This window comes from Penicillium oxalicum, chromosome II (assembly GCF_001723175.1).
Source record: "Penicillium oxalicum strain HP7-1 chromosome II, whole genome shotgun sequence".
In the NCBI taxonomy this organism is placed as follows: domain Eukaryota; kingdom Fungi; phylum Ascomycota; class Eurotiomycetes; order Eurotiales; family Aspergillaceae; genus Penicillium; species Penicillium oxalicum.
The window spans coordinates 2564056-2577052 of NC_064651.1; the positions used below are offsets into that span (position 1 = coordinate 2564056).

General features: G+C 52.1%; 3 protein-coding genes across 3 annotated transcripts; 2 read left to right on the top strand and 1 right to left on the bottom strand.

The window, feature by feature from the left end:
• Positions 1 to 1588: 1588 nt before the first annotated feature.
• POX_b02773 (uncharacterized protein) lies at positions 1589 to 2068 on the bottom strand (the record flags this gene model as incomplete). The annotated part of the gene is made up of 2 exons (XM_050111682.1): positions 1589 to 1712; positions 1773 to 2068. 2 exons carry the CDS (start codon positions 2066 to 2068, stop codon positions 1589 to 1591), a joined length of 420 nt encoding a protein of 139 aa, XP_049972028.1.
• A 3270-nt stretch (positions 2069 to 5338) lies between these two features.
• On the top strand, positions 5339 to 8816 carry POX_b02774 (uncharacterized protein; the record flags this gene model as incomplete). Its single annotated transcript, XM_050111683.1, has 5 exons — positions 5339 to 5606; positions 5727 to 6492; positions 6588 to 7190; positions 7275 to 7659; positions 7746 to 8816. The coding sequence occupies 5 exons, from the start codon at positions 5339 to 5341 to the stop codon at positions 8814 to 8816; spliced, it is 3093 nt and encodes a 1030-aa protein (XP_049972029.1).
• Positions 8817 to 9989: 1173 nt separating this feature from the next.
• On the top strand, positions 9990 to 11102 carry POX_b02775 (uncharacterized protein; the record flags this gene model as incomplete). Its single annotated transcript, XM_050111684.1, has 2 exons — positions 9990 to 10366; positions 10550 to 11102. 2 exons carry the CDS (start codon positions 9990 to 9992, stop codon positions 11100 to 11102), a joined length of 930 nt encoding a protein of 309 aa, XP_049972030.1.
• Positions 11103 to 12997: the final 1895 nt, after the last annotated feature.

The window sequence follows — 12997 nt, forward strand, 5'->3', positions numbered from 1 at the left end:
GCTACGCATGGAGCCATCAAATTTCTACCAGTGGACCGGAGTCAAGCTTATAGGGAAGAGAGGATTAATCTAAATACGGAGCTCGGACGAGTTCCAGCGTCTGATTGAGGAAGCAGAGGTTTGTATTGAATTGAAATTTCTGCAATATTGTGACATTTAGAATCCGTCACACCTGTTAACTATTCACATGAGGCGATTCACGATCAATACTGTGCGAGCATTAGCGCGGATACCGCTCCTGATCCAAGAACACATCAGCGACGAGCAGTGAGAACACATGTGCAGACTTGCCAACGAGGTGCGGACCACAGTTAGTGCTATCTCCAGCAATCTCGCCTTGCGAAAGTTCTGGTGACAGACGCAAGCATTTTTTCCGTGCGACTCGCTGCTGTACATCCTCGGGAATACTTGCAAGGTTCGCTTGTATAAGCCGGTGGAGCTCAACGCTGCGTAGAAGAGGGTGGCAGATGCCTATACGAATAATCAGACCTTAGCTCAAGGTCGAGGTCCTCTCTTTGTGATCATTGGGCAAGATTGCCCTAAATGCCTAGCAGTTAAATCCACCTGATGATTCATCTCTTGAGCCTTCTTTCATCACTACGCTTTGAGCTCAACGGGAACCCAAAGGGAAAGGGACGGGCCGGCGAGATGACAGCGTGTTCTCGACAGATCAATCCACAGGGGGAGTCTTTTCATTTGACATGTTTTTTAACGACATAGATACAACCGGCCCGAGTATAAGCAACAGCTTTACATTCGACTTGCCTTCTGAGTGTCTCTTCTGAGTGTCTCTTCTGAGTGTCTCTTCTGAGTGTCTCTTCTGGGACTAGACGTGTGGGGGAACAGGTCGGGCATGAGACAAACGAGCCGGTAACTTGCGGCGCTTCTTCTCTGTAGATGAGGCTTGGATTTTGCGGAAGATTGAACACTGGAGTCTGCAGGCTTGAATGAAGTTCCAAATACCATAAAATTTTGTGAGACATGCCGACTTGAAGTCTGTAATTCTGCCACTACCATGAAATATATGGTGGCGCATTTATTCTCAAATCCATCTTCTGTACTCTCAATTTCCCCGGTTTATCAACTCATCCAGTTGGAAAGACTATTTCTCTACCTCTGTTGGAGACATACCTGGATCTCCAATATCCTGCCATGACCGAGGCTTCTCAATCATCTCGGTCGCGTCCACACAAGATACCAAACATCATCGGACTCACTTAACTCGAGGAAACCTTGGACATTTTCTGTGGCTGAGGGCCGAAACGCCAGGCAGAACAACAAGGGGGGGGGGCCTATGATCAAATAACGTGGTGACAAAAGTAAGCACACTCGTGTCCCATCCCCATATCCAAGAGCGTTGTACATGTATGGCTCATTGAAAGAGTGGGAATTCAAACACGCATAAGCTGTGGTGTATAGGTGGCAGAGGTAGTCATAGTGCTGGCGGCGTAAGTCTGGTAATGGTCAAGAATGTATGTTTGTATGCTCTGTAGATAGGATATTGTTCCCGGATGGCATCCTTTCAGCCACAAGAATCCAACCGCCTGCATTGCAACAGCGACGGTGCGGCTAACGTAGACCAGGATACTCAGCGCCAGGTCGAGTGTTGGGAAATAAATCCACCCGCAATAGGTCCAACAATGAGTCCCAGGATCGTACCCAGCATATAGACGCCTATCGATATTTCGCCCTCTTCGGTGTCCCACATGTCACTGCAGGAAAGCTGAGCCTCAAGACAATAGTAATACACTTGTTATTGAAGACATACTCACCTGATAGCTAATCCCCCCCACAAGTACAAGAGGAGCGATTTCACCGATACCCACCAGAAATCGAAAAGCAAACGGCTGAAATTTTGTTTCTGCGCAGTCGCATCCCAGATTCCATGCCAGATACCACGCTGAATTGAAACAAGCGCGGGTCTTGCTTCGGACTGTTCGTCACGCACCGACGAGCGGACCAATAGGAGAACGCTCTGGTTCGGGCCCGAGGTAGACTTGGCTGCACAAGTTGGAGTTGCATCACCGTCCAGCAAACAGCTATCCGTCGTCCGAAAAGGGAAGTGCATGGCCCCGGTTAGAGGATGTTTACATTTTCTTTTTTCTCAGCACGTTTGGATAGTGCAAGCTCCTGTACTCAGATGTGGTAATAAGTCATGGAGACTTGTGCACTTGCTGAAAACTTGTTTCTTGCCACAAGCTTGAAGAATACCTATGACTGAAGAATCCACTAAGACCAGCCTGATGAACTATATTCAATCTCAATGCCATGTTTTTTTTTTGAATCGTTTTATGCTCTCCTTCTTCTTCTTCGTGCCGGGTTGCCATTGTTGTTGAATGCGCACTGGAATATTTCCGCTTGGTGGGACCGAATCGATATCAACGATGCGTCAATGAACGATGGACTGTGTGAATAACGAAACTTGAGACGATTTGCAACGAGCAATCAGGCTCAAGATGATCGAAAGGTCACCTATTTGACTGCTTCTCACCTTGTTTCTAGCTCGATTCAAGACGGCACATCTCGTACGAAAGTCGTATTTTCCACCTGTGAAAAATCCCTGAGCAAGTCATTAGGTCATGGAGGAGACATTGCGTTTGGAATGAATATGCATAGGGATGAGAATTCCCATTTGCCATTAAAAAATTGCCATTAGAGATTTGAATCAATGCGAAAAGCCAAAGTCTCGAGAACAGATGGCGAAGCGCGGCGAAGCAGGGCATGTATATGAGCCTTGGCGTTTGGAGAGTCTCAGTCCTGATTGGCCAAATCCCAAGATGGCGGCTATCTTCATCAAGCGAGTCAATATCAAGATGTCGATTACTTGGCTGTTCAGGCCTGCTGACGCTCTCGACAGCTATGCCACACCGTATCTCGTAATCGATCCGTTGTCTGAGTGTCACACTCGTCCGCTTTTCTGTTAGCCTTACTTGACATTTCAGGATGGAGTTTGCGGGGATTTCAGTTGCCACATCATTCGGAGGGCTCAGATTTTCCGCATAAGCTTTAGATGGGGATGTCTCTCAGGCGGGACGGGATCTGACCTGAGAGGATCTAGCAATCTTGGAACCTGCGGCTACACTTGCAAACTTCTACTCTCTAATAAGTAGGTCGCAGGCAGTTTGTTATAAGGTCATTACTCTATACGACTGATAAAAGAGTGCATTTGATCCAATCTTGATCTCGTTTCCGGATATCGAAGATTAGTAAGTTGTGGAGCCGGGTAAAGTGAGGGTATTCGGTACCACCCTGCTATGCTCATAAAGCTGTCGCGGGGAGCTCGTCGCTGAGCTGTCCGGAATGTAAGCGGTCACAGACCAGAGCGAGAGTACGTTCAAGAATAATGCATCTCGATCGCCCACGTGACCACAGCTACCTGGGTTGAGTCCGCGCCCACCTTGTCCATAAGCATTGGAACTGCCCGGTTGCTCTCCCGCGTGTACCGCTTGGGGCATGAACCATCGTAGCTCTCGAGTTCGAAGAAAAAAAAAATTCATGGACTCATGGTGAGATAAAAAATTCCCGACTCAATGGCGGTGGGAGTGTTCGGAATATTCTTCTTGTCCGCTGGACTAACGGACGTCCATGGATCATTTCGGTCGGCCAGCATCGACTCCGATGAAGGTGGTCCGAGAGCATGTTTCCGATTCCACCATGGACAAGATCTGGAGCAATCGGATCGACTCACGGGGTGGATTACTCTTCCCTACCGAACCTTTGACTCAGGTTGATTGCGTGTCCTGGGTATTTACCGTGCTCTAAGCTTCCCTAAGCTTTTCAGGCGTCTCCATTTCTCCGCCGGTTCGCCTATCATCAACCAGAATGTAGAGAACTTGGACCGACTACGGGACAGTGGGCACCAGGCACAAGGCACTCCTGTCACCAAATCATGCACGGCACCCACCGAGTCACATTGTACTAGTGTCGGTGAAAAGGGGCGGTTGGATCACGTCGTGAAATGTTACTGGGACCAATTGACCATTATGAATTGTTGTGTCTATACGTCTTCATTCCACTGCATCCGCAGGTACACCCTCGGGAGCTGTTTTTTCAGCCCTATTTTGAAAAATGGAGGGGGGGGGGGTTGCCTCATTTGCTTCTGCCTGCTGTCTCCACACGAAGCAGCCCTGTGTCTCACACTCCCAGCTCACTTTTCATAAGGTTTGAAGGTTGCCAGCTCTGATATGTTCGTCTTCCCCAAGCTCTCCAATTTGGGGGTCCTCCCACAGGATAATGGCGCGTAAGATTAAGGTTCTACCTACCAGTACAGTGGTAGTCATGTACATAGTACTCCATTGCACATGCAAAGCGATGTTGTAGCTGTGTAGCTGTGTATCCTGAACTCCACGGGTTAAATGACCACGTAAAACTGCGGTAATACCGAGTCATCATTTTCAATCCTCCTCATGTTTGTTCCAGAACGTACCGGGCGTCCGAATCCACCACAACGGGTAAAAGGGTCCATCCCTCCAGCGAGACTCATGACTCGTCTGAACCAGCAGGAAGGGACCGTTACTGTGATCGTTCACATCGGTTCCCCTTTTGCCTGCATCAGCTGACACCCACTGCACAGTCTGATCTCGATGGGTTAGGTGATTGACCCCAACTCAGACCCCGTCCGCCTTTGCTCTCCAACTCTGTTCTGGGACGGTGGCTACCGCTTTCGGCGTTCCAACTTCTGTCATCATCGCGCTACTTGACGTATTCTCCGATTGGCAACTCCAAGTTCCCGTTCGGACACCACCGTTCTGCGAAATTTGCCTTGCCAATAAGTGCATGACTACAGTGTCAGACAAGCTGAGTTCACGGTCGATCACGATTCTTTATTCTAACGAAGGTTGCCCTTCAACTATCTTCATCCATTTCTTTTCTTTTTTTTCCTCCCGATTAGGCTTACTAGTCTCGACCGTTCGCCTCCACCCCCTCCACCGTCCCGCCAGAACTTGGTCCGTGTGCCGTGGCTCTTCGTTGATTGCCTTCGAGGCTCTCTGCATTCTTGATTCTGATTCACGCTCTGGTTTTCCTCCTCGTGCGCCATTTTGTAGGCTCTAATTTTCTTCCTTATTCAACGCAACCCGGCCGGGACGAGGCGGCCTCCACCAGCTCTTTGATCTCAGTCAAGTTTCTTTTCCCCCTTCTCTCTCTCACACACACTTTTCCCCCCATCTTTGGCTCTCGTTCTGCGTGATCTTGGTCATTTCGACCACCCCCAGACAGCTGCTTGCGAATGCGACCGTAAAAGAAGGCGATCGACGAGCAATCGGGTCAAACCTCCCCGCCAAGCCCGCTTTTTTCGCATGAATCATCCACCCGACGACGGATTCTTCCAGATTCGATCATGGCGGCAAGCGGCGCTGGCGCCCACGGCGACACGGACGATGAGCACACCCCACACAATTACCACGAGGAGACCGACTCCTCCCCCTTTGCCTCCAACAAGGATGTGGCTATCAGGGATGGCTCTCATACGGAGAACGGTGTGACTCCTCAGCCTCCGCCGCTCCAGAAGCGGCGCCGCGTTGGGCGCGCCTGCGACGAATGTCGCCGCAAAAAGATCAAGTGTGATGGCAAACAGCCTTGCACACACTGCACAGTCTATAGCTATGGTGCGCGCTCGTGGTCCAAATTCCTGCCCTTGACCCCTTCCCAGAACCCGTCCATTCTTTGACATCTGCTTCTCCGCTTCAACGGAGGTGTACTCTACACGTGGCTAACGCCCCTTACAGAATGTTCGTACGACCAGCCCTCCAATCGTCGTCGCAATCCCGCCCCGCAATATGTCGAAGCCCTGGAAGCCCGTATGCAAAAGGCCGAGGCACTCCTGCGAACGGTCTTCCCGGATGTCAATCTCGACGACCCGAGTCTCGATGTGAATGCGCCGGAGTTTCGTTTGCCGATCCACCAGAAGGGGAAGAGGCCGACGCAGGCGACCCCGACGACGGTGGGAAATGCCCCATACGCGCAAGATCATCGCGCAGACAGTGCCCCCGAAGCGGGCGATGACTCACTTCTGGAGACGATGGTGGGAAATACAGGTTGTCTTGATCGCGACGACCAGGGACATTGGGATTACCATGGACAAACCTCGGGTATGATTTTTGTCCGCCGATTGCGCAAACAACTGGGCGCGATAGAGGCGCCCGTGCCGCGAAAAGTGACGGCTATGCTCGAAAGCCCCCGATCGGTGTCCGTGTCCGATTCCCCGCAAGATGCTGCTCTTCCTCCCACGCATGATCTGCCCCCGAAGCCGATCGCAATTCGGCTGTGTCGTAATGCGTTGGACGACGCGTGTGCTCTCATGCGCTTTGTGATCGAGCCCAAATTCTACGAAAGTCTGGATCGCATCTACGACACGCCCCCGGAGCAATTCGGTAACGAGGAGAACTCCTTCCTTCCACTCCTCTACATTGTCATGGCGGTCGGTTGTCTGTTCTCGGACGACGGGGCTGGCACTTTGGATCTGGCGGGCTATGAAGGCGCCATTGGTCAAGGGTACGTTTGATTCTCACTGGGAGGCACAACGGTTGCGGGATCAAGCGCACGTTGGCTACACGGTGGTCAGTCGCTAACCTGCTTTGTGATGGCAGCTTCCAATTCTTCAAGGCAGGACGCCAACTGCTGGATATCACTGATTGCCGAGACCTCACCGCGCTCCAGGCTGTCTGTTTCATGATCTTATTCCTTCAGTCCTCCGCCAAGCTTAGCACCTGCTACTCATATATTGGCATCGCACTGCGGTCGGCCCTTCGACTCGGTCTTCACCGCACGGTTGCGGCCGACTTCAACCCGGTTGAACGAGAGCTGCGGAAACGCATCTTCTGGGTGATTCGAAAGATGGATGTCTACGTCAGCACCATGTTGGGTCTCCCTCTGATGCTCAGCGACGACGATATTGATCAGGAGTATCCGTTGGATGTGGATGGAGAGTTCATCACGGCGGAGGGCATCCTGCCGATGCCAACCGACTATACCCCTCTCATGGCCGGGTGCAACGCGCACACGCGCCTTTGCAACGTGGTCTTGAAAGTGGTGAAATATATCTACCCCGTCAAGAACCAGTCGCAGTCGGACCAGCGCTATTTGGTCAGTCACTCAAAGATTCGAGAGATCGAGCGCGATCTCCAGACTTGGATGGAAGAACTTCCCTCGGCACTCCGGCCGGGCACGGACGTGTCTCCCCAGTTGGAACGGTAGGTTTCCTCGCCAGCTCGCCATGTGTGGTCTCTCCCAAGACATGCGTCAGCAGACTCTAATGTGTGCATCGAATTTTCCAGGGTCCGCCAAATGTTGCGCATTGGCTATGCACACGTCCAAATGGTCATGTATCGCCCTTTTCTCCATTACGTTTCCGGAGGTTCGCAGGCTCGCGGCGTCGACAAACGTTCGTACGCCTGCGCGGCAGCCTGCGTGAGCGTTTCCCGGAACATTGTCCACATCACGACCGGTATGCACAAGCGCGGCCTTCTCAATGGCTCGTTCTGGTTTACCATGTATATCACCTACTTTGCGATTCTTTCTCTTGTATTCTTCGTCATTGAGAACCCGGACTCGCCCACGGCCAAGGATGGTGTCTTGAAGGATGCGATGGAGGGGAAGAACACTCTCGCTGGGCTGGCGAAGAAGAGCATGGCTGCGGACCGATGCTCCCAAAGCTTGACGGTATGTGACTGATCTTTCTTCCCTGATTATTTCGTCCTGGAAAGTCTCGGGTGAGAGAATCTCGTGAATCTAACCGGTGGGTGCAGTGTCTGTTTAAAACTCTCCCCGACAGATTAAAGAATCGCCAGAGTTCCAAGACGCCGGTCAATCTGAAACGCCGGGTGCCCTCGACCTTCGCATCAGAGCCCGAATCTATGCAGCAACCGCCTGCACAGACTTTGCCAACCCGATCGAATACATTCCCGCTTCATATGATGACGCAACCTTCCGCGGGAGGCCCTCCAGCGACCCGTCGACAGAAGAGTTTAGACAACACACAGTCATACTCGAACCGACACGCAGAGAATGGCGCCCAATCGGGATGGATGTCATCAACCCCAGAGCTTTTGTCCGAGACCATGTCCACTCCGGAGCCAACGCCCACGACCTCATTCAGCGCCCCTTTCTCCAACCAGGAACCCTCAAACCTGGCCTGGGCTCAGCAATTCAACAATCCTAATAGCCTGCCTGATCTTATGCCTATGATGTTCCCCTCAGATGACCCCTTCGCCTACCCCACCCAGCCCATGTCCACACTGGAGGCGGACCACTTTCAGCATGAGCCGAATGGCGCCCAAATGGCTCCCCAGACCCCGTTAGAGGCCGTCTCCCACCCGCAGGGCATGAGAGCCAACACCCCGGTCGACCCCGGGATGACATCACCTACTTTCACCTCGTTTCCGCAATTTTCGAATCTTCCCGCAAGCTCCGTGCCTTCGGTCAACACCTCGGTTCCCAGTCGCTTGCAGCAGACTTCCGCCCCGCCCGTCAACCCGGCGAGGTTTCAATCTCCCGTCTCCCGGAGCCAGACGCCCCGGGAACAGCTCAGCAGTCCCGATTTGGTGTCTATCCCCAACCAAAATTTTGTCTGGCAAGGGTACAACTTCCAGCCGGTGAATCTCGCCAGCATCGAGAAAGATGCTTCCACAGACATGATGCCGCAGGATTCTACACCCCCCAACGGAATGGGGGAGTTGAACATGAGCTACGACGAGAACGCTTTGGGCTTGAATGTGGACATGGGCGTGTCCTTTGATGACCTCTTCGGCAATACCAGTCGGCCTGGCGCTGGCGCATTTAATGACGAGTGGTCTCAATGGATGAATGCTGGCGTATAAGCCCGGTGGGCCCTGAAGTCAACAATTCTCTATTCGACCCCTTTGAAGAGGAGTATCTAATGGGTTTTTTGGGGGGGGGGGGAGGCGACCTTGCAATGACGACATGCATCATGAACAGAAAGACTCGTTTCTGTCGTTGGTTAATAAAAAGGCTCGGCGTTTCAACTATTTTGTTTTTCATTCCCTTTTCAATGGAGTCGTCTCTCATTCATCAGGTAGGTAGGTTTACCATTGCGTAATTGCCCTTTTCAAATAGAATTTCACGTTCAATGAGATTGTGGCTTGAATAAAATGCCTAAGTCTGGGCCCGAGTATCGGGTCGATGTGATCTCTTTTTATTAAATCCTTGACAAAAACATAGGGTTTCCTTTTCTGAAGGTCTGTGTTCGAGTCATGCCGACGACTGGTTGTCTAGATGTCAAGACCGCAAGAGAAGGACAGGAGCTCCGCGCAGGCCAACAATACCTTGGCGGAGCCTCGCGACATCAACGCACTTTTGTGTCTACCTCTGCTCAATTGATTTTCACACTTTCTGAATAGAATATGGAACGTCACGCGGCTCCATATGACTCTTTCAATTGACTTCCTTTTTGCTTTCTTCAGGGCTTCATCACGGCTTGTCTTTTCAACCCGAGCACGTTCGCCCCAGTAAGAGGTTCGAGTCCGAGAGGGTCCAGACCCACATGGCGGCGTTAGTCCCGACTGCCACGTTCCGACGTCAATCTCATCAGGATCCGGGTGTTGCATTCCAGATACTCTTGTGTTTTGCGAATGTGCAAGCATTGGTGCATCATTGCGATACCTCTTTGCTCTTGAGGCCTTGGCTGTGGTAGGTGTTCGACAATATTCAGACGGTTCAGACAGCTGCGATTCTCTCCTCTCGATAGGACTGGTGGACTAGGCCCTGTTGTCGCCTCTCTCTCTCTCTCTCTCTCTCTCTCTCTACAAGCACCAGGGTAGTCAGCTGTCGCGAGGTGCATCGGATGCGGCACACCGTCTGAATAGGAGTTTCTCCTTCTTCGATCTGTCAGGTCTGGCCCATCTTGACTCTCCTGGTGGTCCGCGCCAATCGCATCGGAATCTTCTTTTGGCATGCACCTTTTGGGTACGTTGCGCCTTTAAAAAAAAACGAAAAAAAACCACCCCCCGTCCGACCCGTGCGAATTGCTACTCATGGCATCTTCATCGCCATCCTCGACTACCTCGCGACTCTCGACGTTGATCACGTGGCTTCTCTACTTTGTGCCGGTGTATATCTTTGTTCTGGACCCGCTCGCTCGGTCCTGGGCACCGGAGAGTCTGAGAGAACTTGGATGGAGCGCTGGGCTGGACCCCGATGCACATGATCTTGCGGAATCGGATGGCGGATATACTCCGTCCACTTTGCATCTTACGGACGACAGCTTTATTAGTCCCGATGATGGGGTTCCTGCTCATTGTCCCGGCGAGGCAGATGGGTACCGAGTCCATTTGCTGTCGCGGACACCGCTGATACTGTACATTGAGAATTTTGTCAGTGAACAGGAGGCGGATCATTTGATGACCATGAGGTATGTTCCCCCAGTTCTGGGATTTGCATCCGGGAATGAGGTCTTGCGCGTTGGATTATTTGGAGAGTGTGAGGGTTAGAGGGGACAGGAAATGAAACCCCGGTTTACTTGACCACGAAACAATATATGAATGTGTGCCGGTGTGTCTAACGTGTTTTTTTTTTGTTTTCGGGGGATCCTTAGTCTGGATAAATATACACCTTCGATTGTCTACGACGGTGTCACGGAGCGTGTGGATCCCACCAAGCGACTGTCCGACCGCGCTCTGCTGGATCGCGACGACACCGTTCGCTGTCTCGAAGAGCGTGCGCGTGCCTTTCAAGGCTGGCGTCCTCATCTCTACATTGAGCGAATGTGGGCGCAACGCTACAATGCCTCGGGTCACTACCGGCACCATTACGACTGGACGGGCTCGCTTGCTCGTGGCGGAGACCGTCTCAGCACCTTTATGGTGTATCTGGGGGCGGACTGTGAGGGGGGAGGCACGCATTTCCCTCGCTTGAACCGGCCCGAGGGAGAGAAGTGGTGTCGATTCTTGGACTGTGATGAGGCGGTGGGCCTCACGTTCAAGCCGATCAAGGGCAATGCCATTTTTTGGGAGAATCTGGGACCGGATGGGATGGGATATTATGAGACGTGGCATGCGGCGTACCCGGTCACGTCGGGGACGAAAGTGGGACTGAACATTTGGAGTTGGTATCAGCCACCTCGTCCGAAGAAGAGGACGAGAGTGTGAGTGGCCGTGTGATGGGCATGAAGTATGTGAGACGAGAGACTCTTTGCTGGATGCCTCTTCCTCCTCGGGATTGGAGGGGGCGTCGAATCAGGCGTGTCGACTCGAGAATGGAGCTTCATTTTCTGTGGGAGTCAAGGAGTGAGGGAATCTTCCCATCCCGTGGAGAGATGAGCACGAGTACGTCTTTTGGAGGGGCCGCCAGCCAAGCGAGGTTTATTGTCTGGAGACGCTCTCGATCAGCAGGCGAGAGTCTCGGTTTGGACGCATGGCTCATCTCCGGGTGAGGTATTTCAGTCTCTCCCTTGTACGTATCTTTTTGGTGGTCGTGTCCAGCACGATGGGTCACTGGGACATACGCGGCAGGTCGGAAGAGAAGCGAAGACAATTCTATACGTCCTCTGTCTCCCGTGATACAGACACGCAGGGTGTCTTTCTTCTGATACGAGCTTTACCCTTTGTTTTTTTTCAAAAAAAAAAGGGAAAAAGAAATCCCCAGAAACGATCCCTCCATGTTGTCTAATCTTCCGTTGCAATACAAGATGGGACTCGATGCGAGTGTCTAAAGACCGGAGACTGGAGCCTCTCTGGTTCCAGGCAACAAGATATTGAACCTGTCCAAGGCTGGAGCGGTGCAGTGACTATGATCCACCATATGAGCGAGAAAAGTAGATCAATGCTCAACGGTCTACGGTCTACGGTCTATGGTCTATGGGCAATAGTGTCATAATGTAAAAATATCCCTTGACACGTCCGATCCACGCTCCTCTAACTAGCTAACTAGCAAGAAAAAAAAAAAGGGGAGGGGGGGGGGAGAAGGAGAAGGACGTGGGACGCCGAGGGAAGGAGTAGAAAGGACCGAGAAATGCCAAGTCGAATGTCTGCCAAGTCCTGATTTCTGAAAAGGGGAGGCGGGAGGAGAACGGAGAGAGAGAGAGAGAGAAGGAAGGGATGACGGTCTTTCTTGGAACTTGTCCAAGACTTTTTGTCAAGTCTTGGGGGAGAAAAATGGGGGAATGGACCGGAGCGGAAATTGGCACCAGAGAGGGACGTCAGGCTTGGCTGCCAAGATGGAAAAAATGCCATGGAGACTTGCGGAGGAAGGGGGGGGCTCATCCTGGGGGGCAATGACGCTTGGCGGGTTGGCTGGACCGTTGCGCTGGTGTGACTGGGGGCGACGGTGCCAAGGACGGCCTGTACAGGGCAGTCCACTGAGATTAGAGGTTTGGGTTCTGGATGGGATGCGTGATTACGTGTAGAGTTTGGTGACTCGATTGGGGGGACCTTTGCCGCCTGTACTGATGGACATTGATGTGGTTGGCCACTGAGAATAGTCCGTATTACTGGAAGTACTACTGGAGGGACTCTGCCTGCTGTCCGTCATCTCGCCCCCAATCGATGTCGGCGTGTCTCGTGTGAGGATTTATGATTGGTTGATCTTGCTCGGTGTTGCCAGAGACGAGACATGGACACCGATTGGTAGATCACTGGAAGAATTTACCTAGTGGACGGGACAGCCGGGGAAACGAATGATGAGTCAGCTAAACAGGCGTCCCATTCACTCAGTCGAAGTCAGATTGTGTATTTTCCCCTTCTTTTTGGGGGGTAGGATGAAGAGGAAGGAGAAGGAAGAGGAGGATGATCCTGGAACAACGAAGGAATGACTACTCAGGAGGAAAAAGTTAAGTTTGTCCAAGCCGACTGGAAGGATCATGTCCTCCAGTATTTCTCAATGCTTAGTCCAGATGAGCATCTCTTGTCGTGCGCAGATGCCAGTAGGGGTACCCAGCACCTGAATTGTCAGGCTTGTCAGCAACCGTGTGAACGGACTCCGACCGGGGGGAGGTGTTCAGCTTGGCGCCAACACACCCGGTCCAAGATCACCTCATACAACTGGA